Consider the following 24,652-nt stretch of genomic DNA (forward strand, 5'->3'; position numbering starts at 1 on the left):
GCTCATGCAGTCAAGTGCTTCCAAATATTATTATATTCAGTGTTATATTTAGAGTCGAATTATATTATAAGACTCAGGTGTTCAAAGAACAAAGCAGAAGACAAACAACATCGAAACGTGAACCATATAGAAATGTGAACCTCTGTGCGTGAACTGCATGAACGAAACCGCTGAGGTTCGGTCGTACACAACATGGCGGCTCCTACAGCAGCTGCGTCCAGTGAACCCAAGCCTGTAGAGGACTCCTTATTGCAATCGTTTTTCACAGAAGTAAGTTCTAACTTTGTTGAGAACACGCGCAGAGACAGAAACATTACGCTCAGTTGCCCGCTAGCGCGCTGACCTTGCGTTAATGGCCACTTTCCTTTGAACACCGCGCACCCGCTGTGGGCTCGCGTTCCGTTTGCAAACCTTTCATTACGGCTGTCACATTTGCTGTGTAGGTGAAAGAAATTGAAAAGCGTGATTCTGTGCTGACTCCCAAGCAACAAATCGACCGCCTGCTGAGACCTGGGTCTACCTATTTCAACCTAAACCCCTTTGAGGTAAGCAGTGTTTCTTTGCTGTTCTTTGGGATTGAACTCATCATGTATCGCTGCAGCCGTCTCATTCATAGAAACTTTAGCTTGGATTTCGCCTGTACATTGCTGAGAAAGTGACAAGGCCACGTAGAGGAACAGAATAGAAGGAAAAAGAAAAGGAAAGATCAATAATTCTGACAACTTTAGGAGCGCGCTTTTTGAATGAGCAGCAGAACGCTTCGCTACGAGTTATGACTGTTGGCTTTCCTTGGAAACACAATACTCTTATTGGTTACATCGGCATGTGTGGAAACGAAGCAAGACGCCCTGTACCTTATTTATCGAAGCGCGTGATATGTTTATTAACTTGCACGCAAACAAGGGACGTATTCTGGAACGATCACTTTGAGCCATGAGGCGCGCGCTGGTTGGCTAGTTGCGCACTACGTCACACGAAGGCGATAGTATCGCCGAAAGTCATCGCCCAAGAATACGTCCCTTGTTTGAGCGCAAGTTAAAAAAAAAACTCTTGAAAGCAGTGAAACACAAAACAGAGGCGTTGTGCGTGGGCTAAGAGTATGCGAGAACAGTAGAAGCTGACTTTCCAACTGAGAAAATCGCACTTGTGACTAAAGTTCGGGCCTAATACCAATGATCTTGCTATCACTTGATATAAATAGCTCATTTTCGAAAATATTTGTTCCTGCATGCATCTCTTTTCATTCGTACTTGGAAAGGTTCGACTCTATTTACAATGGGCTTTCTCATTTTACTTTTTCGAAGATACTTTATTTGCTCTGCATTTTACTATCCCCTACCGTCAGTTTTCTATTTTGAATAAAATAAACGCTACTCGTTACTATTCAAACTGACCTAATTTTTTTTTTTTAATGCTTGCTTGAGAGTGACAGCATCGGACGACACGGTGTCAGCCTGTCTTGACATAAAATAAAGTTGTGTGTCGCTCAGGGAAGACCTGGAAAACTCAGAAAATTTGGAATTGTCAACTTGGTAGACACCCTGAAAAGGGTTTTATAAGACTGTTTGCTAGATAATGTATTGCAAGGGCGCAACCAGAGAAAGACAAGCAGGACATGTCGCATTCACTCTGTGTGTCTCTTTGTGGTTGTGCCTGTGTGCTACATTATTTCACCAAGTAGGCACCACCTAGCCCAGCAACATCTCTTTCTGCAGATATTAGCATTTGGTGCATATAGGCTTCGTATATATCCACAAATATATCCAACAAGATACTGACTGACCCAGCAGTTTAGAGCAGCAGTCGCACCAAACCCGAGAGGTAGGCAAAGTTTCACCTTAAAACTGAAGTGGGTGCCCGGTGTAGAAGAACGTCTTTGTATCCAACATGTTCTTAATGTGTGGCTTTTGGTGGTGAGGCCAGCAGTCTTTCATTTTATCACAACTTATAAACTGTTAATAATGCAGGGATGAAGACGACCAGTTTTGCACCTGAATGAATGCAGCCACACAAGTTTTTTGGAGCATTCAGCAGCATTTTAAAGTTGTAAAGGTTGACGTGCCAGCTTGTTTTTGTTGGACAGCATAAACACATGATGTAAGAAGAGTAAGGGATTTGTAATCTATGAAATCATGGTGGCCTGCTAGAAGAGATTAATTTCCTTTGATACTTTCTTGTCCTGTGACACCTCTGAGAAAAGCAGTTCTCAGTAGCTGCAGTATACATCAAAGTGACTCGTGGTATAAAATTCCTAGAAAGTGGGGGAGGAATAATATAAATCTAAATTCCCTTCTTTCTCTTTATGCAGGTTCTTCAGATCAGCCCTGAGGCCCCCATAGAAGATGTCAAGAAGCAGTACAGAAGGGTAATATGCAATCCACTGTGATCCGTGGCCAGTCACTCATCAAGTGTTTATTGCTTTGCAGCTGTCCATCTTGGTTCATCCGGACAAAAATCCTGATGATCGTGAAAGGGCACAGAAGGCTTTTGATGGTATATTGCTTATTTTTACCGTTGCTCCTTTTAGTGCCATTTATTAAAGCTGATCAAAAAGCCATCTTCGGCCTCAGTAATATAATGAATTTGGCTGTGTACTCAGATCAAATGGCATATGACATTGGCCGCTGCTTTGACAATAGCAGCATCTGATGAGTTTTCAACAGTGACTGGCTGTTTGCCTTCCTCTCAGTAATGCCCCTCATACATAAGAGCGTAGTAAGTTTAAATATTGGGAACTAGGACACCATATTGAGGGTGGCGTGGTTTCAGAAGTTCACATTCGGTCACTCCCAGGAAGTGCAGGCCTTGTGGCAGGAAGCAGATCCATTACTTAAAAGACTCCCAATAATCTCATGCCAACAAAACCCGACTTTTTAATCTATTAATAGAGCTTCTCTGTATTGACCATCATTGGCTTTTTAGGGTTCTCACTCACGATGGCCTCTGCCTGCTGTAGAAACTCAACTGCCTCATTGACATCGGTTCACTGTCAGCGCTTGTTTCTCTTTGTCACAGATGGCAATTGCACATCAGCTCTTGTCTCACCTCGAAAACAAAGGATTTTACCTCATTTTAGAAGCTGGCAATGGACCAAGTCGCTGTGGCTGGCATATAAGGCAACTAGTACTGTACACGGCTTCTGGCTACTCTGAAGAAATGTGCTAGATAGGTAACAGAGCAGTTCCTGAAGAACAAGTGCCGAGGCGTGCAGATTGAATGTGTTAATGCCTATGGCGATTAAATCTGTGTCCTCAAATACTACCTTGTGCATCCTGTAAATTGACGCCTCGAAATGTGTTTGTAATTTCTGCCTAGTACAGCTGCCTGCATGACAATCTCCAGACACACAGTTTTGAGCTTTAGTCTCCGTTTGTATTACATTGCCGAAATCAACTTCTAGAAGACTGGAAGTACTCCAGGTCTCCTTCCATTAGTAAGTTGCAGTGTCAGTTAATTGAAGAATGCTAATAGCAGGTTAAACTTGATTGTACTGTGTAATGCGGCAGATTGTTCAAACAGTGTCAATACAATGTAAGTTAAATAAAAAGTGCTTCTGGGGCAAGCAGCCGAAAAACTGTAGAAATGTAAAGTGACAATAATGGGCCCTGTCATACATTCACTTTCGATAACTGCTGAAGCCATAAACTGTCAAACCCAATGATGACTAAAAAGTGCCACATGATGTCATTCAACGACCATTGAGGCTTTTTCCATTGGCTCAATGGTGGTCCAGGAAAGGCCACTGAGAATCTGATTAATATTGGTCAAAAGCATCTGTAGTACTTACGCACTCGGCGGAGAAGTGAATGAGGTAAAAAGCTAACAAAATAAAAGGCAACTTCCAAATGGGCAAGTATGTACAAAATTTTTTTCAAGATTAAAAAAAAAAATAAAGCACAAGCACACACTGGGGGGTGAGGGGGGGTGGGGGAGAGATAGAGGACATATATCTGTAGTTCGTTTAATTGAGAGATCAGAAATTAGTACTTGTTGCAAAATTATAACAAATTCAGAGAAAGTGAGTTCTGACTAAAACATGCCCACCCGAAAGCTGCAAAGTGTAATTTACAAAATTTCTTGCTCACGTTGCAAAGAGCTCGCAAAACAAGTTTTTGTAGCCTGTGTTGCCTCCTTATTTTGTCATGTGTTCATGCTGCTTACGTGCTACTGTTTATTCTTTCTGCGGCATTGTAGTCATCAACAAAGCGTACAAAAGCCTCGAGGATGAGCAGCAGCGGCAGCGAGCATTGGAAGTGATTGAAGAGGCCAAGGGTCGCACAGACATGATGGTGGGTACAGGGATGCTGTGCTTGTGACACGGGGTGGAAGTACATGCCTCTCTCAACCACGTGCAGGTTGAAGAAAAGCGTAAGAAGCTGCGCAAGGCAGGCAAGGGCGACAAAGTGGAGGAGGATGATCCGGAAAAGGTGTGTGGAGCCAGCACTGAAGCAAAGTTGCTAAAAAATATATTTTATCTCGCCTTGCAAAATAGTCAAAATGCCATGTTATGCTGTATCCCAGCTTATGTAGGAGAAAAGTCTGCTTATGTTTGGATAAGATTCATTCTGAAGTATCGAGAGTTTTTTTCTTTTTCTTTTCTGTCATCTTTGTGGCCACCTTTCAGTACAATTCTGTAGGAGTGCGCAAGACATTAGAAATTTCTAATATGAACAGAATAGTCTTTGCTATTAGATTTGTATTCGATTTGAGAATTCACTATTCAGTTTTTAAATACGGTACTCGTTTCTTTGAATGGATGTGAGGAGTATATCTGCAGTTGTTGCACAGGGGAGCCAGTTACCGATTGATAGTACAGGGCACATAACTTCTGCTCAATAGTTGCCACTCCTTCAGTAAGAATGCCTCGCTTTTATACAGCCTATGCACAAATTTCTTCTGATTTTTTATTTGGCCAATCTCACCATGTTTGCATCCCTTTAAAACAATGTGTGGTGCTGCAGTATCATGCTTCTCTCTTTTGGTGAAGACAACATTGTATATACATGCATCTAGTAACATGCTGTTCCCGTGCTTCATTGCTGTAATTGCCATGGTGCCCCAGATGATTGAAACTGGTTGTTTATTGTTTACAAGCTCCGATTGTTTGGGTGTCTAAGTGCGAACAGCATTATCTATATCTGTCAATGTATATAAGCTCGATTTCTTTTTTTTACCAAACGCACTTTGGGCAAGCTTCATATTTTGTGTTGCTTTAAAAATGACAAGGTATTCACTTCAATATTCGATGGTCCTTTTTTTCTAATACTATTTGTATTTGGGTTAAGAAATTTCACTATTCAAACACCCCTAAATTTGAACCAGAACAAACTACAATTTTGGGACATGAAAGCACTTGAGGCCTGCCACCTTTCTGTTTCATTAATCAAAATACAAAAATAAAATAAAAACTGATACTTTTGAAAAGAAGTTTTATAATGAAGAAATAAACATGGCTACTTTGCTAGCTTTTGTTCTGGGTAGTTTTAGGTCTCCCAACATCGCAAACTGCTGCAAGCTAATTGCTAACATAATGTAGCTAACATCCTAGCATGAAGACATTTCTTAATCATCATTATTTTTTCCTGTACTCGGTGGTAGACTTGCAGGTGCTAAACGCAAGGGTTCTTGCCTATCTGCTTTACCTAGCACATCACCACGTACAACAGATTCACTCTTGTGCAAATAAATTATAATTACAAGTAAACAAGCACATTATATTTTGTCACATTGTGGGATTATACCACACACTAATACTTTAGTGTGTTTGCTTACACAATGTTCCTGCCTTTCTATCGTACTGCAGTACAACCATGCAGTCTACGTGCTGACCACAAAACTGTTTGCAGACATGGAACGCAAGCGCAGACAGCAAGAAGACAGGGATCAGGAGGAGAGGCAAGTTGCTTAATCTCATATTTCTTCACAATGACAGTTCATCTTGGCATATAGGACTAGCATCAGATATAGTGAAGCATTTGAAAAAACTCGAGTGCAGTGCATGAATTGCACTGGATATAGTGGTCACGTTTGCAGAGCCTTGAGTAGATTTCGGACAGCTGCAAATGAGATGCTTAGGACTTACGTTAGGTGCGAGAACTCCGTTATTACAGCTTCACTGTGTTAGATATTACAGTTTGCTTGGATGTGCCAACTTTTTAGTTGCTCACTGAGGGTGCGTCAGTTCAACTGTCGCAGGTTGATGCTCTGAGCGCAAAGCAGTGTTTTTGAACTGGCATGATCAAAGAACTAGTTGAAACTGTAAGGAGGCCATGGTGTAGTTCACAATATGTGCACGCTGCTACTGAGCAAGATGCATTTATCTGTGAACATCATGTTTTTTTGCCTTGGCCTGTTGGGTTTTCTTGCCTAAATACTGTCTCCACCTTTTTAGGAAGAGAAAGCGAGAAGCAGAAATTCGGGAACAAGAAAAAGCACAGGAAGAGAAGGAGTGGCAGAAAAACTATGAGGTATGATTTTGCAACAGTTCAATACGTCTTTGTTACTTGTGAGCAGCCCTTTGTCACCAGCATGTCGTGATGACGTACTGATGATGGTTCGGGTGTTAGGAGTTTGCCATCCTGTGGAAAACTTGACTTGTGCTGTGTTGAATTTTTAGATGCAGTACCCATAACAAAAATTCAAGCACCAAATTGGGGGTTTAGCTTGGATGCAACTTTGCCTCGAGTTGCACTTTCATGGCACTGCAAAGCACACTTCCATAAAACCACTTTACCAAGGAGTGATTGAACATACAAAAGGATGTATACTCAGTAGCCCGGAGTAACTGCCTGCGCTAAGCAGCTCCACTACAATGTACGCTTTCACATGACCTAGAAAACCCAGTCACACAACTGAACGAAGGTTTGCATGCAGGGACGTGCATGTGTTGCTTAATATCATAAAGAAAATATTTGATGCTTACCACTGCTCTCTTCTTGCTCAAATTAGCAGAAAGATCGCCTTTGATGGTTTAGATTGTTCAAGGTAACACTTGGCACAGTTACTTGACTGGTATTTATAAAAAAAAATGCAAAGTTACCTTCGTTTATATGGAAGCTCTAGCTACTGCCAAGGCTGTGCTAGCATGGACTTGTGTTGCCCTTTTCTTCGCAAATTCAGTGCAGTTGTGGAGTTGTTGTAGAGCACCTGCTTCAGAGCTAAGGGGTTGTTTGTTTGAACTGATGTAAATTTGTGAACTTTTTCTCATTTTGTTTATGTTTTCAAGGTTTCGAGCAAGATGTTACAAGTAACTCCGATGTTATAGGGATAACCAGATACCTAGCTCACAACTCCTTGGCACAGTAAAAATAATTGCCTTCAGCACACTACCTTGTAGATATATAATTGCACAGGGCTGATTACATAGTTAACTATTGCTGTTTATATGTAGTTATTTTTTCAGGTTATGCATTCGAGATATACCTATTTTTCTCTCTTTTTCTAAGGGAGCGCAATTTGAGGTGCAAGTTGTTATGTAAGTAAACTCAAGTGAACCAGAGGTGCCACTAAAGAAGTCGCAATTTCACCTAAAAGGCGAAGCGTTGATTGCGACGGCAAATTATTAGACAGCCATAATAAGTAAGGATAGCAGTTTAATCGGCCATATCAACTTGTAAACATTTTCTTACTAACTAAATTAACAAGCATGGTGTCAGAGGACACTCGCTGTCAAAATGCTTGCTTGAGGAACTGCGGCAGCAGCAGTGAGTGAAGTGACCTTTGTGCTGTCTCTTGCTTCAACGTGAACTGAGTGGCATACTGCACACATAAAGCTATGAGCCGGCAGCCCACCCAGCCTCTGCCTCCAAAGCAGATCACTTACAAGATAAAACTCATGCGATTGCACCATACCCAGTTGCTGCTGAAGTACAACGCTCCACTACATCCCCTTCCCCTGGTTACTTGCGCATGACGGAAGACGGTGCACTTCCTCTGCGCTTTTCTCCCTTTCATGTGCGAGATTGAGCCGAGATTGTTGGCTCACCCTTGCACGCTTTCACTCGAACATACAGCATACATCCCGTGGCCACGATGTTGTCGCCCTTGGGCTCTATAAGGAACATCACAGCGACACCGATGGCAAGAATGCCAAGGTGCCCATGCACAATGCCTTAGTGTTGTGTTTCCACTGCTTTACAGAGTTTATTTTGGTTTGTATTAGGGACAGCTGCATCAACCAACACTTCCTTTTGAGCTCGAGCTCCTTCAAAGAAGTGGCGGCACGCATACTTCCCCGCTTACTGTCGGTCCTTTCTGTTCTCGTCCTCCTTTCACCGCGCGTTCACCCCATGGATCATTTGAAGCATCCTCTTGGTGAATTGTGGTCATCAACCAATTTTTGGGACTCCCTAGTGGCCACAATAACGCCGGAAAAAATTAATGCATGTCTTTTACTGCCTTTAAAGGTTAAATTTGCCGCTGGAACATATGAAATAGCTCTGAAGGCCTGCCAGTACACATATTAGGGATATCGGTGCTTGGTACTCGGACAGGAGATGGCGGGTGCACGCGTGTATAATGTAGGAATACATACTGTTTTCCGTGACAATTGCCCTCTTCCCACTCTTAAGCTTCACCACACTTCACTTTCACTTCACTTTTGCCTATGCTTCACCACAAACATTGCTCTTTAGAGGCGAAGCTTTTCGGGAACCGGCATTATGCAACGCACCATTATTTCCAAGCATCGAAGCTAATCGCGAGGACCACAAAGTCAAGAGTAGGTGCCATTGTTGACAGCGGCAAATTCTCTCAATGAAAAATGTGGCACGCAACAACATAAGCTTAATAGCGAGCGTCGAAGCAGCTAGGCCTAGCGTTGCTGCAGTGGTGTCTACGGCTGCCGGCGGATCTGCATGTGCGAGAGTGCCAGTTCGAGGCGGCGAGGTAATCAAAATGTTAGCAGTGGTGGCTTCGATTAATGCCGTTTCGGACGTGTGGTAACGGCAAAAAGTTCCAAAAACCGCGGCGAAGGGTTCTCGCGTCCAAAATTTCAGACGTTCTTATACATTGACTCTATGGGGTACGTGGTGGTGTCGCGAAGCCTTCCAAATTATCGGGCATCTGGAAAGTCGGTCGTTACACTGGCAACTCCTCCAGCTGATGACATGGTGTTAAAGACAATTCATTACTGTTCCTGTCTGTTACTCGAGCCAGCATTACCCAGACTTTCATTCCCTTTAAATAAGATGCAGCTAATTTTTCCTGATAGAAGCATTAATTCCTCGAGGTTTCCCTGAGTATTTCTAGACTACAAAAAACCCTTAGAATTCCCGGGTTTCCCAGTTGGTAGACACCCTGGTTGCTGTCAGCAGTTTTTCTACTGTGAAAAGTTCGCAAAAGTGCAGACATGTCAACTGAAACATTGCACTCAAGCTTCATTCACGATCGAGGCCAGCAACTGCAATGCAGTCGAGATTAGGAGACTGTGTAATTTATTCTTTTGCATGTTTCAAGTGGGCAGCCTTCTTTTTTTGCAGCCCTCAAACTTGCATTTCTCGGCAAACTGCCACTGGCGCTTATGACCTACCAGCACAAACCCTCTTTTCCAACACAGCCAGGAGACTCGTGCATTGGTTGGCCAAAGTACCCTGCTCGTCAGCCAGTGAGGCCATCGTGGTTTTTCCGACAGCAACCGTATTGAATGTGAAACACTTGAACAATGCTTTTTTAATATTTTTTATTGGCATCATTACTCTGGATCACATGCTTTGGCAGTGTCCTGTGACTTTCACAGACTGTGACAAGGAGAGAGACTGGTGGCAGCGAGTCCTACACAGTGGAGGTCTTTTCGATCAAGTACAGGCCGTCCAGAAGGCCCATGATACGGCGGTAAGGTTAAACCTTACTGTCCCGACGTGGGAGCCGCCTGCGTCAACCTAAGGGTTGATCTTCAGGACATTAAATAAAGTTCATCATACCATACCATTGGTGTGCATGAGTGTCTGTTCTAACCATTTCCTTTCGTTTTGTTGCGCTTTCCCTTAAATTCAGTGACGAGTAGCTCTTTAGAATGCAGCAGTTTAGGCCCAGCTACTCAGCTTTTTCCTACAATTTCTCAGCATTACAGTGTTCTTGTCCGCCTGTCTAGCTACCTAAAACACGCTGGTTTGGGCCTACTACTTGGCAGTTTCTTCACAATCCCATATTATTACAGCTGTCATGTTGTTTGTCCTTGCCTTTTGCTAACACTATTAAGTTGCCGAAAAGTTCGAACACACTTGTATCCAATGGCACCAGGTCCCGCTTACCAGTTCTCTCTCCCTGATGTCCTCCTCCACGCTTTTCTTCACATGGTTTACTAGATGATCTGCTGACACTGTTGCTACAATAGGAAATTTATTTTCCCACTCGCATGCAACATAAGTTTGTTTGCATTGCAGGAGAGCCGCGAGAACCGTGTGTCAAGCTGGAAGAACTTTCAAACAGGCAAGAGGAGCAAGTCCTACAAACCACCAAAGCACAGGGCCGAGACTCGCTGATGGTCCTGCGTCACACATTTTTTTCATCAAGAAGAGAGAGAGTCCGGGGAGGGACAGGGGTACGTGTCTGAGCCATGTATTAAAACGCAAAAAAACAGTGTATTGTCTGCATTATTGTGTCAGTCGTACATCATGGAGTACAGCTCTTGCCGGAGCCGTATGTAGTCCTCCTTTTCGGTGCTCGTCATGCGGGCCACCATTTCCTCTGTGACGTCCTGCAAAGGCACTGGCTTCCCTTCCACCATAACCTGGGTCTCCTCCTCTTCCTCATCGTCTTCTTCCTCTTCAGACTGCGCAACGTCTCGCACCGGCTCGGGCATACCTGCAGCGGAAAGCCAAGGTCGCAGAATGGTCACATTTAGCACCCGGAGTAATGGAATGCCTAAAAAAGAATGACAATTCTAGAAACCGCACAAATAAAATAGCTCATGAAATCGAGGGTTTGGTGGGAAATTGTTACTGACCATAAGAAAAGTTTCTGACATCTTGGGTTTCGTTAGAGCCTGAAATGACCTGCTTAATGGCTATGGCGTTGCACTGCTGAGCTCGAGGTTGAGAGTTCGATCCTGACTGCGTCACTTACACTTCTTTGTGGGTGAAATGCAAAAATGCTAGTGTACTTAAATTCAAAAGGGTGGCTTGTTGGGTGACTTGGTACATGGTACTTGGTAAGGGTATGCCAGCAAACAGGAAGGATAACTAGAAAAAATTGAGGCATGACACAGAGGAAGGAACAGGAAGGGTACTGGAATAACTGACTTTATTTGAAAAACTGCGTCCATGAAGACCAAATGGAGCATGTGCGACAGCACTGCAAGTCGCTTGACGACAAACTATGAGGGCGAATCGGAAAGTTTTTGCCCCTGTTTTTTATTAGCCGAAATAAGGTACATACAGGTAATTACAAATATCCATACTATTCTACGTACCTTGCACTATTCTTCTACGTAGTCCGCACATCGGTTCAGACCATTTGTCCCATCGCAGCACTAAATTTAATATGCCCCTATGGTAGAATTGGTTCGGCTGATGGTGGAACCACCGTCGGGTTGGCTTCATCGTTGCATGTGAACCACTGTCCTGCCAGGAACTTCTTCAGCAAACCCAAAATGTGGATATCACTAGGGGCAAGGTCTGGACTGGACTGGTCTGGACGCCAAGGATGGGCGGTCCAGACTCTCCCAGTTGTCGTCGGTCAGTGACGCAAGGGGCCTCACCAAACGCTGATTATCACGCAAGTCATCGCATCCCTTTTGCGAAGTCGCAACAACTCCATCCATAGAGTTTCTAAATAAATACCCTAGAGGGAAATGTGGTGCTAGTGTCTAGTGCGAGTGTCTCTCATGTGCGTTGCCTCAATCCATAGAGTTTCTTACAAAAATTACTAGAGGGTACTCTGGCGCTAGTGTCTACGGGAGCTGCAATGCAAGCGGTTGTCCCAGCATGGGAATTATGGGAAGTACATGGATTTGCCTAAACTTCGTCCTTTTGGCTTCAAACGACTTTGTGGCTTTGTAAACTCGTCATTTTCGACAGTGTATTGCGTAATAAATAATTAAATAAACATCATTAAAATTGCCAGACGGCAGGATTCGAACACAGGGACCCTAGCACAGAAGCCTGATACTGAAACCACTAAGCTACGGACGCATGTATCGACAAGCAAATGAAACGCTCTTATGAATTTATCGGGGGCATGCCAGTGCCTCGAGACGCTTTACGCGTTTCGATTTGGCCACCTGGACAAGTTCAATCGTCGCAGTTAATAGCAATTGTACGCGTTCCCGGCGTCTTCTGCACTTCGAAGAATATAGATTACGCTGAAATATACGACAATAAGATTTATATAGAGTAATATACAAAGCCACAAGAACGTCTGAATCCACAAGCACGAAGATCAGACAAATGTATTCCCATCATTTCCATGGTAGGAGAACGACTGCAGCGCCAGAGTTCCCTCTAGTAATTTTTGTAGGAAACTCTATGCCTCAACCTACATGGGAATGATGGGAAGTACAGGCTTCGGATTGACTTCGATCTTTAAACTAGTGGCGTTTGCGTGCGGCGCAGTAAACTAAGTTATACTCAAATATTATGCATAAAATTTAATTTTATTTCTGCAATATGTTATATAATGTACAACACGCTACATAAACTTTATATGACTTTGAGATGGAAGCATGGTTTACTATGGTTTATCACCAGGACACACCAGGGTATGCATTCTTGTGCGATTCTGTTCCCGATTTAACGCCAGAGAATAATTATTTATTTATTTTTGCAACAGCAATAACAACCGTGCATGTACTTATATAAAAATACTCGTCAAGTATTTATGGAAATAAAAATGTTGTATTGTGAGAAAGTGTTGCGCCCTTGAGCGGAATGCTGCAAGTGTCGTCTGCTACGACGCCTGCTTGCTGCAAACGCGAGACTTTTCTCACAGACGACAGGCACTTGCGAACTCTCTCGCTCTTTCAAAAGGCTGCGTTGGCTGTCACGATTGCTGAACGTCTTCAAGTACTTTTAAGCACATCTGTTGCAGTGCTAGCTAGGACGCTAGTGGCCTCCTATGAGTATGCTTCATCATATTTTATATTGACGTGCCACTTCCGAAGCGTTACGGCGTGGCTTTGCACGTACCCATTTTGCAACACTAGACTACAGCCAGGAAGCAGCAACCTTTCCTACCACAAATAAGTTTGTGTTCTCAAAGTCCTAAAACATGCATTTCAGAGAGCACATAAATGAGCAATGCATAATGAAGCCCTCAATGAAATTTGATTGTCAAGCCACTAGAAGTACAACTGTATATGTCTTGTATCAGTAGTGCCTTCCTTTTCCTATTCTGAAGTTTCATAAAACATGTAACGCTAGAGCGCCAACCTAACACGCTTAACAAACCAAGGTCTAAACGCTCAAAACATATTCTTTCAACGTTTACGATGCCGTCACTTTCTCGTCAGGGCTTCGACACCACACCGCAGCACAAACGTCGTCCCAGTCGCTGGCCCAGTACGCTATCGCCACTTCGAGCAACATAACAAAGGCAGAGAGCTTTGCGTTGCACTGTCCCACTGCAAGTTATAGCAATTGCGCTTGGAGCGAAACCAAAACTGCCAAGAAAATACTTGTAGACTAGTTCGCCAGTCAACAGAATGCCAATCCGAAGCCTGTACTTCCCATCATTCCCAAGATGGTTGAACGATTGCAGCGCCAGATTTCCCTCTAGGTATGCTAATATGAAACTATGCCTCTACCTCACACTTCTCAAAGCGAGACACCTTTCCCCATATGTGGGTTGCATTTTCCTGTGGATTTTGATGTGCGTTCGTCCCTTGCTCCAGAGAAAATTAAACATACTTCGTTGCTCGTATGCTGTGGACGTGTGAAGCACAATCGCCATCAACTACCAACAGTTCGCCGTGCCACGGAGCTACCAGCAGATAAGGCCGAACTGGTCCAAGAAAGGTCCACTGCTGAGGACGGATATGTTGACTTCGTATTTACAGCCGTAATTTGGCTAAAAAAAATAGGGGCAAGGACATGCTGATCCGCGCTCATATCTAACTACATGCAACAATCTTTATTGAGAAACCTGAGCTCTTTGCTTGTCAAGAACACTGATGGCACGATCACACACTTGTCTGGACCAAGCTTGTAGATGTGTAAAGCTTCTATAATCTCTCTCCTTTTATGTCTTAGCTTCCCCAATTACTGAAATATTGCTAATAAGAGGGGCTGCAACCACATTATTTACAATGCACCGGTAGGTTGCCACTCATGCCTGCGGGAAGTTAATTGGCATGCTCAGGCATGCTATTATTGACACACCTACCTGACTACCCAATGTACTCCTTGCCATAAGTAATGGGAATATTATAAACAGCACACGTGTTGCAACTACTAAACTTGTTAACATGTGCGGTATCACAGCATGGTACGAAAAGGGTTGAGTATGATGCTGCACATGTTAAGTTTAATCACTGTGAGACTTGTATTGCTTATAGTATTCCCATTACTTGTGGCAAGGAGTACATTGGGCAGTCAGGTAGGCGTTTCAATGATAGAATGTCTGAGCATGCCAATTTACTTCCCACGCGCAAGGGCGGCAATCTACCGGTAGTACATAGTAAACAGTGTAGATGAAGCTCCCCTCTTAACTGTGTTAACTGTGTTTGTTAGCTGCAATCAAGTGTGAAGAAAACCCCAAAAGAGCAGGTGCACAACACAAGCAAACAATATCGTAATGCTGAAAAATGTGGAGAGCAGAGTGTTTCACCTTGGGCGTCTTCCGAGTCACTTGAGTCCTTTGGTGGCTGCACAACAGGCTGCTTCTCGTGTGCCAATAGTGTTTCCATGATGGCACTGTGGGGCCGTGATCCCGTTTCAGAGATGACAGGAGCCACTTCTTCAGGTACATTAACCGGCTGCAAAATGAAGTGAAGGTAGTTGTAGTAATGCAGAACCTCCAGCTAAATAGAAACAAACTGTTACCAGAGCCATTTTAAGCAGCCATAATATGCTAATGCTGATCAGTTTGTGCCGTTCTGTGTCATGACAGTATTTACGAGTTTGACTCGGTCGCTCAGGAATGCAGAGCAAGTGTGAACAGTGGCACTGGAGAATAGATCGATTTTACGATGAGTTTCAGAGATGCCATTGTTGCCTCAGAGGTAGTGGTAGTGAACGGGCAAATGTGGTTCAAAGCACAGTTCATTTTGGCACAGCTCATGGCACAAGGAGGTGAAGAAAAAAAAATTCCGTGCTTGGAGCAAGGTAGGCATTGCATGCATAGGTGACACTACTGTAGCAGTGGATTGCTGTACAAAATTTGTGTGATGCGAAGTGCTTAAGAGGAAGCTTTATCTCAGGGGTTCCTATCTAAATACATGGTAAAGAAGAAATTGTTTTTGTCGGCAACCAGAACACCAATTTTATGAGCTTTGTTGCATTTAAAAGCAAAAGTTAAAATCTAGTGACTGTTGGCTGAACATTTTTGAATTAGGTCGTCAGTCTTTTAATAAAAATTGTCAAAAATCGCAAATTTTCAGGAAACAAAACTAAAGTTAATAACTGCATTGACAATGAAAAACAATATCATCATTCTGTAAATTGCACCTAATAGCACATCTAAAGTGGACAAAATCGATGTATTGTACATGGCTCTCAAATAAACAACTAATATGTGAGTAGAACTTTTCTAAAATTTTTGTAGAACTCTTGTAAACAATAACAAATTCATGTAAGATATCAATTGACATATCAGATTTGTCCACTTTGGATGCTCTAATAGATGTGACTTATAGACCTGTGATATCCATTCCTGTGCAGAGAGATGGATTTGCAAACTTTGTTCTTTCTTCAAGCTTACCAATATATGAAAATTCTTTTTAATATATTCAGGCCACAAATCAAAATTCCGCTTCCAACAGTCACTAGAGTTTATCGTTCTCTCTTAAAAGGAACATATTTCATTAAAATCAGCCCAGTGATTATCTCAGAAAAACGTTTCAGCATTTTACATGTATTTGAATAGGTGGCATCGGAGTTGGGCCCAAGCTGAAGCTTCCTCTTAATGTGACCAGATTCCCCAGATGCCAAAGGAGGACAAGGAGGGGACGGGGGGGGGGGGGGGGGGGGGAAAGATGCAACATTTATTTCAAGTTTTGTAATGGGAAGGGGAACTTTTTTCCGAGCTCGCCAGTAAATTTACATTTGCATTTCGGAATTCTTCCATGTGCTTCCAACAACACACGAGTGGCAAGCAAGATGGTGTGAAGACGGCGTGGTCAATGTGCTTTCGCTCGTTATCGACACATTGAGAAGATTATAGGATGGGTAGGTGGGCTAGTTGGTATTGCATTATTACAAAATTAAGAGTGCAAAAAGACACAGGGTGAAGCAAAGGAACAGGAGCACATGTGGTGTGTGGTCCTTTTCTTCATCCAGTGTCTTTTTGCGCTTGAGATTTCTAAGAAGTTCATGTAGCTGGATTGAGAAAACTTGAGGATCGTATGCGGTTGTGCATTCCATGAGGGGTGCAATATTATAACTGTTCGAAAGGCGAATCGCTCATTTGTCCTTACACGAGTGATTATAATCACACTTTTGTGAGCAAGAGCACCATTTTACCGATTGCACGATGTTTAGCATTTCAAAAGCATTATAAGATTGGACAGTAAGTGCTGCTATATGACATGTGGCAGTGTTTCACTTTCCCCCTTCCCTCTCGAGTCTTTTTCAACGTGGTGCCACCTACCAGGGAAAGTAAGCCGATTCGCCAACCCAGGGCAGGCATTTCAAGACAACTCAGGGTCATGAGAGGCCAAAGCAGGACAAAACACTGTTCCACACATCATGTGTGGAACAGTAGAATCATGGTGATAAAAGTGGGTCATGTCCTGCCTAAATTGGGATGCTTGGTCACCTTAGTAATGCTCGACTCACACTTTACCAATGTACGAGGCACTAAATCAAGCAGTACAGAAAATTTTAAAAGGCGTTGCAAAATACTGTCCCTTGTAAAGATGCAAGTGCATGCTGCGTGTCTTGCACATTTATGTGCAAGTAACATCAAGTAGCACTTCACACTTGCTGTATGGCGGTGCCATCCGGAAACTCCTTGTTGATGCAAATTTGAAAGGCACTCATGCACACAAGGAAAAAGCTGAAAATCCAGACGTTCAAAGTGGTACATCACTAAAGAGAGAGAGAGAGAGAGAGATCTAGAATTATGTCACTGGTTTACACAACCTGTAGCTTTTCATGCACTGCTTGGAGCTTGTGAGCGATTACACATGACGTACCATGGGCGTCGCATTGTACTATGGGTCAAGCGACAGCTTGGTGCTGATCGAATTGACACCAAAAACGGTGAAAGACGGGGGTGCTTTCCTTGCAAAAACCACCTAGCAAACTTGTGTACATCTTCCACCTCACATCACTTACAGATGATTCAACTCAACCTTGTTCTGGCCATCTCCTATTGTGCCGGTTAGCTCGATTCAGTGACTGCCACACCAAAGTGATAGTTTAAGGTTTGATTTAAAAGATCAGGAGGTACTTTTCTCTCATAAACACAACTCCTGCTGCTGTATGATGGAGCTCCTATAGCACTCCTGGTACTCCATAAGCACAGTCTGCAAGGTCAAGCATTCTCGCACTCCAAAGCTTTGCAGTGCTAGGGATGCAATAAGTGCTTCAGGATCTCTGGACAGACGGTACAGCACCTGTAAACCTTGCACGTGTGCATATATATGTCCCTGACATGTTTGCTTTGTAATTGTGTCCTGAAAAACACACCAGCTGTCCGGTGGAAAAGTACTTCTGCATTATATTTCTTCTACAGTGGGATTTCATCTGGGGACCTCTACTAACCAAAGAAGCTAGTTGCGGTGTCTCCTTGTGCCTTCTTCGCTTTTTTGAAGCGCAAGGCATGCGAAGCACTTGCAAATGCACGCCATTCTCGCAAAAGCTGCGAGTAGACGTGGCATTGTCACGAGCCCGTGCGATAAAGCATGGACTGCGCAAGAAGCTCACCGTGGTCGGCGTGTCGAGAACTGTACTGTGGACCATCCACGCTGGCGCCTCGCGCTGGGGTGCCGAAGGAGCCGAAGGGGTCGCTTCGCCCAGGTTGACGGTGATGCCGGCGCCCTGTCCCGAGCCTTGGTGGCGCGTGGCGTCGCCGCTCCAGGGACCATCCCTGGACCGGCCATGCGCGCCTGACTGCATTTGGAGCGTCGGACTGGCGCGCCCCCCGGCACGGCGGCTCTGCTGCAACACCGCGCTGAGGTCTGTCGGCTCGGGCTCGAGCAAATGCGGCGCGAGTCGCACGTCGTCCAACTCGCGAAGAAGCGTGTACAGGGGCTGTATCTGATCGTTGAACCGCGCCAGCAGGAGACGCGAGTCCTGCCGCGGCAGAGCTGCCTGGTCCTCTTCAACCGGCGCGCAACAGTAGCTGCAACGGAACTGGCCGCTGGCGAAGTCGAGCAAGCGGTCCGCTTCTAGGTCCGTGAAGCTCTTGGAACAGCCCGTGCAACGGAACGACGCGCGACTCGTCGAGTCGCGTTCCTCGGTCTCGATCTTACGACGCATGTGATCGAGCTTGTATTTGACCACGTTCACGAAAACCTTGTAGTTTATGTAGTAGTAGTTTTGGCGGGTCGCCTTGCCGTCGCTACCTGTTTCCATCCGCAGTCGGACCTTGACGAAGCGATCACTTTTGAGCTGAGCGACAACAGCTCGGAGCTGCTTCTTCTCCAGCTTGAGGAGATCCGCCAGATCGTCCTCCTTGACGCAGGGGTTTCGAATGAGCATGTCGACGACGATTACATGCTCCACGCTGTAGAAACCCCGAATTGTTAGCCGGACGAGCTTCTTGAGCGAACTCGGCACCTCTGTCACAACCTCACCACCTCCTTCCATTGCGATCCGAGACACGCGCTGCTTTGGGTGTCTACGTACTTTGGCGACTGTATATTCGTACAATCCCGCGGCACGAAAAGTCAGTGGAGCGCTAGCTGTCAATTTAAAACACAATATGACGCGCACGCACACCTGTAGGACGAAACGTCCATTCTCCACACTTCCGCTGCTTCCGCGCCGAAGGAGAAGTTAATTCAACATGAAGTTTCATACCGCAGTATTGTAGGGCAGCTATGCCAGCGGTTGTCATTGATCGCACATGAGACGTGCACGGAGTCTCCTGCGCCCACTCTTGTTCAACCGTCGGCCGTTCGCGTCGCTTTTATGACCTGTTCGTCTGCTACTCTACGGTTGGCTGGGGCGGCGTTTTAATTAGAACGACGGCTGCTTTGTTGTGATGAACTGCTTGAATAGTTGCGATTTTTACATACACAGTGACACTGATGTCACAAGGCTTTGATTGGTTCCAAAAGTTGACTGGCTGAAAGTGAAAAATGTCGGTGCGTGCAGCGCGCTTGCGTTAAATAGCCGCTCCTATTGCTTTTTTTTTTTTTTTTTCACGCAGTAGCAAACCGCGCAGATATTTCACATTAGGTCACATTGCTTGCAGTGTTCGTAAAGTTCATAAAAGTTTCACTTTTGCGCTTTGTTAGACGACAAAACGATTACCACTTATTTTAACTGTTACAAGTTCCCCGTGAATGTGTCGTGAGCTCAAAAAGAGAATTACGCATACAGCTTCACTGCATACGTATATTTCGCACCACCGTAATGCTGCCACTGTACTAAGCAGAAAAGCTAGCGTTGCAGTTTAAAATGTAGTTCCGTGACACAAGGCCTGCAGTGTAGCCCTTCAAACAGACTCGATCAATTTCTTGCATACATCGGGCGCAGGAATTGTGACTACTTTTACCAGATCCTCTGCCTTTCATTACGGCACAGCAGTCATGTCTGACATTAAGCTATCTGTAATCAACTCAAAAAGCTACTTTATCTTATGAATCCTTTAAAACAATTTTTTCGGTATCTAATGGAGACTAGGAAAGGGAAAGTTATGCCTTCTAGCATTGCAGCTGCCACCTACACTCGTTGTTTACCTTTCTTGCACCTCTCCTCCACCTCTAATTTCACTATTCAAACGCTAAAAGTTCGTAAATTTTGTTTCCTTTCTATATTTGTGAATTTATTCGTTCGCCCCCAATACAAGCGCATTGTACCCGCCGAAATGGCAGCATGAGAGAGAGTGTGATTGTGAAGAGGAAGCCCTAGGGCATAGAGTTTCATATTCCCTAGGGAGCACGACAAATATTGCAGTAGCAGACGACAGCAAACAGGTTATAACTAGCGCCACTCGGCCATCTTGGCCCGTATGTTCTTCCCTAGCGGCAAAGCAGTTGAACTAGACCAGGCGTGCTGGACGAGGGACATCTGTGCAGGAGTTCACAAGGTCGTGATCACATTTAAAGAAAGGTTAGGTTAAATCTTATTGTGACTAATAGGCCGCAAGTAATAAAATATATAATTAATATATCTGTAGTTATTTTTACATCCGCCCATAGCCACCCTACGGCTATGTGTACTCGGCTCTCTCAGTAATCAACAGGGCACACGTCTGCTTAGTTTATGCAGCGATGGTTTGGAGGTTTGGATGCTGTACTGATTGATTTCGCATCATTCCTCGAATACATGGTGCGCGTTTGCCTCTTTATATCTATAGCGAGATCCCCTGAAGCACCCTAGCACCCTGCTCTACAATATGAGAAAAAGCGACAGTACCTTGGCGTCAATTGACAAAGTCAAAATACTCGTCGTTGGAGACTCGGGTAATGCAGACGTCTATTTCTATTTCGACCAAATGCGATTGACAAAATGCAATTCCTTCCAGGCGTGGGGAAGTCTTCGGCAGTCCATTTGCTGTGCCACAACCGTCCTTTGGCGAATGCCTCCTGGACTATCGGCTGTAACGTTGAGGTGAAAGTAAGTTAACATTAAAATCGATCATCAGCTCACATGTGGATAGCTTATTCCTGTACGGCGAATGTCTGTATCTGTTTATTTCCTATTTCTTTTCCCTTTAGCTGCACGAGTACCGCGAGGGCACCGCATCTCAAAAGACGTATTTCGTCGAACTATGGGACATCGGCGGCTCCAGTAGTCACAGCAGCGCCAGAGCGGTCTTTTACAACTCGTTTCACGGTGAGGCCACCGCCCGAGTTGGCACGCTGGAGTGATCGCGTTTGGTTGGTTTACAGGAAAGAAATATGAAAAAGAGAAATTTAAGGAAGTGCTGCTCTAGCCGGCCTACACTAGATCACGCTCTGCTTGTCCATTTCTACCACTAACGGGTTAATTCGCATGCACAGTACAAAGGAATAGTATTTGAAGTGCTAATTGGATCATCACAGGGTAATTGAGTAGAGTAATAAGTGCTACACCGGCACAGCACCAGCCATTCAGGAAAATAAGCTGTTACCTGCCAGATATATATATATGTATACAGTGCTAACAATGTTCTACGCTAATCAACTTCAAGATTTTTCAAAAATAAGGCAGAACGCGCCTCACAATCAAGGTCTGCATTAATGCGATTAGCATCAAAGCAATGTAGTAACACAAACCATATTGCCAAGCAGACACACAAAGTGGCAGTCTCGCTGCCAACTACGATACTAAAGGACATCACGATGCAGTATATCCTGTTGTAATCACTGTGCCCTAGATGAAACTTCATATTTTTTCTAGCATCCTCACTGCAATTTCGTTGCAATGGCTCTCCATCAAGCGGCTGCTCTCCACGCGGTGGTGTCTTGTAGATGGAGCGCTATTGCTTGATTATAGTAAAGGCTACTGGTGTCACCTCGGCACATCCACTCTGGGAGATGGGCAAATAATAGGCACATACCAATATCACATGCACAGCGACAGAGTTATCTGTTTCGGGCACATACCCAGTGACTCAAGTTGTATGATATGCAACACAGCAGCCAGGAGCATGTTGTCTATTAGGCCACCTACCTAGAAGCCCATGTTGTCTACTTGGCAAGACAGTAGGCAGCACAGTGGTACAAACTAGTAGGCAGCTTGGGTCACTAGGTGAAGGAGGTTAAATACAAACAGACTGCAAAGTGGGTAAAGTTCCCGAAGAACACCATTCACAGTAAAGGCATCTCTCTAAGAATGGGGATAATTTATGTGGGCCTAACAACCTAACAACCCAACACAAAAGGATAAATACAATTTTAATGTTTTATTTATTTATTAGATACTGCCAGCTACATTTTGACAGCCATGGTAGGAATGTATACATCAGATGAAAACAGGAGAAAATATACAACAGATAGATTCGTGCCGACAGCATAAAACAAAAAAGAAAGCAAGTCATTAAGATATTTCAAAATGCCCATATTTAAAATGGTACTGGTAAGTGCAGGAAGAAAGAAAAGTGCCAATAGGAAATCTACAATAACTATCACTTCTGTATGATATGCATACATGCATGAAAGGGCCATTTCGCTCATGTCATAAGTATAAAAACACGAGGAGAACAGCACATGTGACAAAATAGAGCCTCGGAATGTTGATGGGGGAGAAGGATCACAAGAAGTAAGCTGCTGAATTCAAGCTTTTGCACAGACATGAGTTGTACATCACAGATGAAATTGTATGGTAGATGTGAATGTATCGACTGATGAAACCTCAGTGCCTTCACATGAATGTGCATTGCATTAAGCTATGGTTCTCTGTCATCTTGCTGCTACCTATGAGTATAAAATATCAGAAGTGCTGCTACTTGAAATTATCTGTAATGTGCTAGGGTAACCCCAAGGAATACTTAAGTGTATGTAAATTGAATTTAATTGAATATAATTGTAATGCATGCACTATATTCGAGTGTAGAGCATTGTTTCAGTGTATGAAAACAAACTCTTTGATCAAAACTAAAACCATGATTCTATACAGCAATTTTGGTGTTTAAAACTTAGCGGGCAGTGTGCCACAAAATTGCAAAGTGATACACAGAATGAGCACATTTACTAGGTGTTAAATTATTTTGGACATTTGATACACTTGTGCATTGTGCCTATTTTTAGGTCTTATCCTTGTTCACGACTTAACCAACAAGAAGTCTCATGAAAATCTAAGAAAGTGGCTTTCTGAAGTTCTGTGCAAGGACTGTCCATCCAAGAAGGCAAATGGGTATGCTCTGAACTTTTCGTGACTTCTCTTGAATTTCTATGGCATGAAAAACAAACAAAAGAACAAGCAATATATCTAATTTATCCAGCATTAGCTGTTGGAATTGGTATCTGCAGTGATTGACACAAACTAATCATGAGCAGAAAAATCATTGAAATGATTTGTGATTTTCTAGATTAGTGCTGGTCATAATCACGCAGTGAATTGAAGTTTATTCTATTGTAGGCAACCATTAAAATTTGCTGATCGTTCTCGCCAGTATTTACAAGTTTCCGTAATCTCTTCACTTTGCAGAGTGCTCGAGTTTGATCAAGAGATGTTTGCCGATAGCCAAGTCCCTATCCTGGTTGTGGCAACCAAGGTTGACCTTGTCCCCCATACAGCAGGACGTGCTCTGGCTACTGTAGCCGATGAATGCGGCACTGACCAGGTGCCTCTGGTGCGTTCTGGCATATTTATTTTTATCATACTGCGGTTTTTAAGTACTTCGTTAGAGTGCAAAGAATTTCTACAGAAGTGCTTGCTTAAGATTAAGTTAGAGTCCCATTTATCAATCAGTCAAGTCTACTGATTGCCTTTACTGACTTTGGTGTCGGTTGGCTATGGAGCACCCTGTCCACAAACTTGTCACTTTGTAGCCACAGCTTTTAGTTGGTGCTTTTGTGTCGGCGTGCCATTCATTTGAAAAGTTGAATTACACTATGCAAGGGGGCAGGATCTGTGTCAAAATATGCATGAGGATCACTGCCTTTCCCATAACACATTCATTTCTTGGAAAAGCAAGAAAGAAACCTGCACATACCTGCAGATAATTGCATACGGTAAAGCTAAAATATTTTTTAATTAAGAATCTTTGCACCATTAATTTGCACTATTAGCATGTCTGAGCTTGGGAGGCAGGTGTGCCTTGTATAGTGTTCGTATAAGTAACTTCCTTGCCGTTTCCCTGCTTTCTATGCTATTTTAGGACAATCACAATCCGAAGACACTTTCCCCTGGGTCCAGTAATGCCCTCAAGGTAACCAAGTTCCTGGACAAGGTTGTGGAGCGACGCTTCCGTAGCGGAGTACCCTCTCCTCCAATGTCTGCCACACTTCCAGTGGTTGATCGTCGGCGAGCCAAACTTTCACATTTGGACTGAATGGACTGACAAAAGACTACATGCTTAAAGGACGCCACCTGTGCTGGACACAGCTGCTGTGTACATCTGTGAATATAAAAGCAACAATTCTGTTCCTGTGGCACTGTGACCATGACTCACATTATGACAGACTATGACTCGCATCAATAAATACTCTTACGTAGCATCTGAACCATACGTCTCGGGAAGCAGTTTAATATTTATCTGACAGAGTTCCTAAAAATGTGCCTTTGTTCACAAGAACTTTGTGGTCGCACCATTCTGGTGGAAAACAATAGGGTTACATAATTTTCATGTCATAATGGTGCTGCGCAGACAGACAGTTGCAGAGTGTCGTAAATCAGGTGTCACTGCTTTCTAATACAAATCGGCAAGCTGGCATATGAAGCTATGTCCAACACGCAGC

The 24,652-nt window shown here is 43.8% G+C and overlaps 4 protein-coding genes across 4 annotated transcripts in view; 2 read left to right on the top strand and 2 right to left on the bottom strand.

Moving 5' to 3' along the window:
* The window catches only part of RpL24 (ribosomal protein L24), a 493,457-nt gene extending 487,519 nt beyond the window's left edge, over positions 1 to 5,938 (bottom strand). Inside the window, exon 1 of the mRNA XM_072288651.1 lies at positions 5,933 to 5,938. Coding sequence (XP_072144752.1) covers positions 5,933 to 5,937 — 5 coding nt within the window. The 5' untranslated portion in view covers position 5,938. The remainder of the gene's footprint in view (positions 1 to 5,932) is intronic.
* LOC126521730 (dnaJ homolog subfamily C member 8) lies at positions 24 to 10,581 on the top strand. The gene is made up of 9 exons (XM_050170471.2): positions 24 to 270; positions 444 to 545; positions 2,309 to 2,365; positions 2,427 to 2,493; positions 4,195 to 4,289; positions 4,356 to 4,427; positions 5,804 to 5,899; positions 6,396 to 6,467; positions 10,383 to 10,581. The coding sequence occupies exons 1-9, from the start codon at positions 193 to 195 to the stop codon at positions 10,479 to 10,481; spliced, it is 738 nt and encodes a 245-aa protein (XP_050026428.1). The 5' UTR covers positions 24 to 192; the 3' UTR covers positions 10,482 to 10,581.
* Positions 10,561 to 19,986, bottom strand: TfIIEalpha (transcription factor IIEalpha). Its single transcript, XM_050170457.3, has 3 exons — positions 18,024 to 19,986; positions 14,764 to 14,911; positions 10,561 to 10,803 (listed from the first exon to the last, which is right to left on the bottom strand). The coding sequence occupies exons 1-3, from the start codon at positions 18,906 to 18,908 to the stop codon at positions 10,601 to 10,603; spliced, it is 1,236 nt and encodes a 411-aa protein (XP_050026414.1). The 5' UTR covers positions 18,909 to 19,986; the 3' UTR covers positions 10,561 to 10,600.
* Positions 19,987 to 20,326: 340 nt separating this feature from the next.
* On the top strand, positions 20,327 to 24,349 carry LOC126521731 (rab-like protein 3). Its single transcript, XM_050170472.3, has 6 exons — positions 20,327 to 20,731; positions 20,794 to 20,885; positions 20,987 to 21,104; positions 23,000 to 23,105; positions 23,400 to 23,544; positions 24,073 to 24,349. The coding sequence occupies exons 1-6, from the start codon at positions 20,665 to 20,667 to the stop codon at positions 24,244 to 24,246; spliced, it is 702 nt and encodes a 233-aa protein (XP_050026429.1). The 5' UTR covers positions 20,327 to 20,664; the 3' UTR covers positions 24,247 to 24,349.
* Positions 24,350 to 24,652: the final 303 nt, after the last annotated feature.

Source organism: Dermacentor andersoni, chromosome 6 (genome assembly GCF_023375885.2).
Source record: "Dermacentor andersoni chromosome 6, qqDerAnde1_hic_scaffold, whole genome shotgun sequence".
In the NCBI taxonomy this organism is placed as follows: domain Eukaryota; kingdom Metazoa; phylum Arthropoda; class Arachnida; order Ixodida; family Ixodidae; genus Dermacentor; species Dermacentor andersoni.

Bases quoted from the DNA above. Each gene is read 5' to 3' on its own strand.
- LOC126521730 (XM_050170471.2), top strand. From the start codon at position 193: ATGGCGGCTCCTACAGCAGCTGCGTCCAGTGAACCCAAGCCTGTAGAG. The intron at 271-443 runs GTAAGTTCTAAC...TTTGCTGTGTAG, and splicing joins TGCAATCGTTTTTCACAGAA to GTGAAAGAAATTGAAAAGCG. The intron at 2,494-4,194 runs GTATATTGCTTA...GCGGCATTGTAG, and splicing joins GGCACAGAAGGCTTTTGATG to TCATCAACAAAGCGTACAAA.
- TfIIEalpha (XM_050170457.3), bottom strand. From the start codon at position 18,908: ATGGAAGGAGGTGGTGAGGTTGTGACAGAGGTGCCGAGTTCGCTCAAG. The intron at 14,912-18,023 runs GTGAGCTTCTTG...TTCATTTTGCAG, and splicing joins TTCTCGACACGCCGACCACG to CCGGTTAATGTACCTGAAGA. The intron at 10,804-14,763 runs GTGAAACACTCT...TTTCCGCTGCAG, and splicing joins TGACTCGGAAGACGCCCAAG to GTATGCCCGAGCCGGTGCGA.
- LOC126521731 (XM_050170472.3), top strand. From the start codon at position 20,665: ATGAGAAAAAGCGACAGTACCTTGGCGTCAATTGACAAAGTCAAAATA. The intron at 23,106-23,399 runs GTATGCTCTGAA...TTCACTTTGCAG, and splicing joins CCATCCAAGAAGGCAAATGG to AGTGCTCGAGTTTGATCAAG. The intron at 23,545-24,072 runs GTGCGTTCTGGC...ATGCTATTTTAG, and splicing joins GCACTGACCAGGTGCCTCTG to GACAATCACAATCCGAAGAC.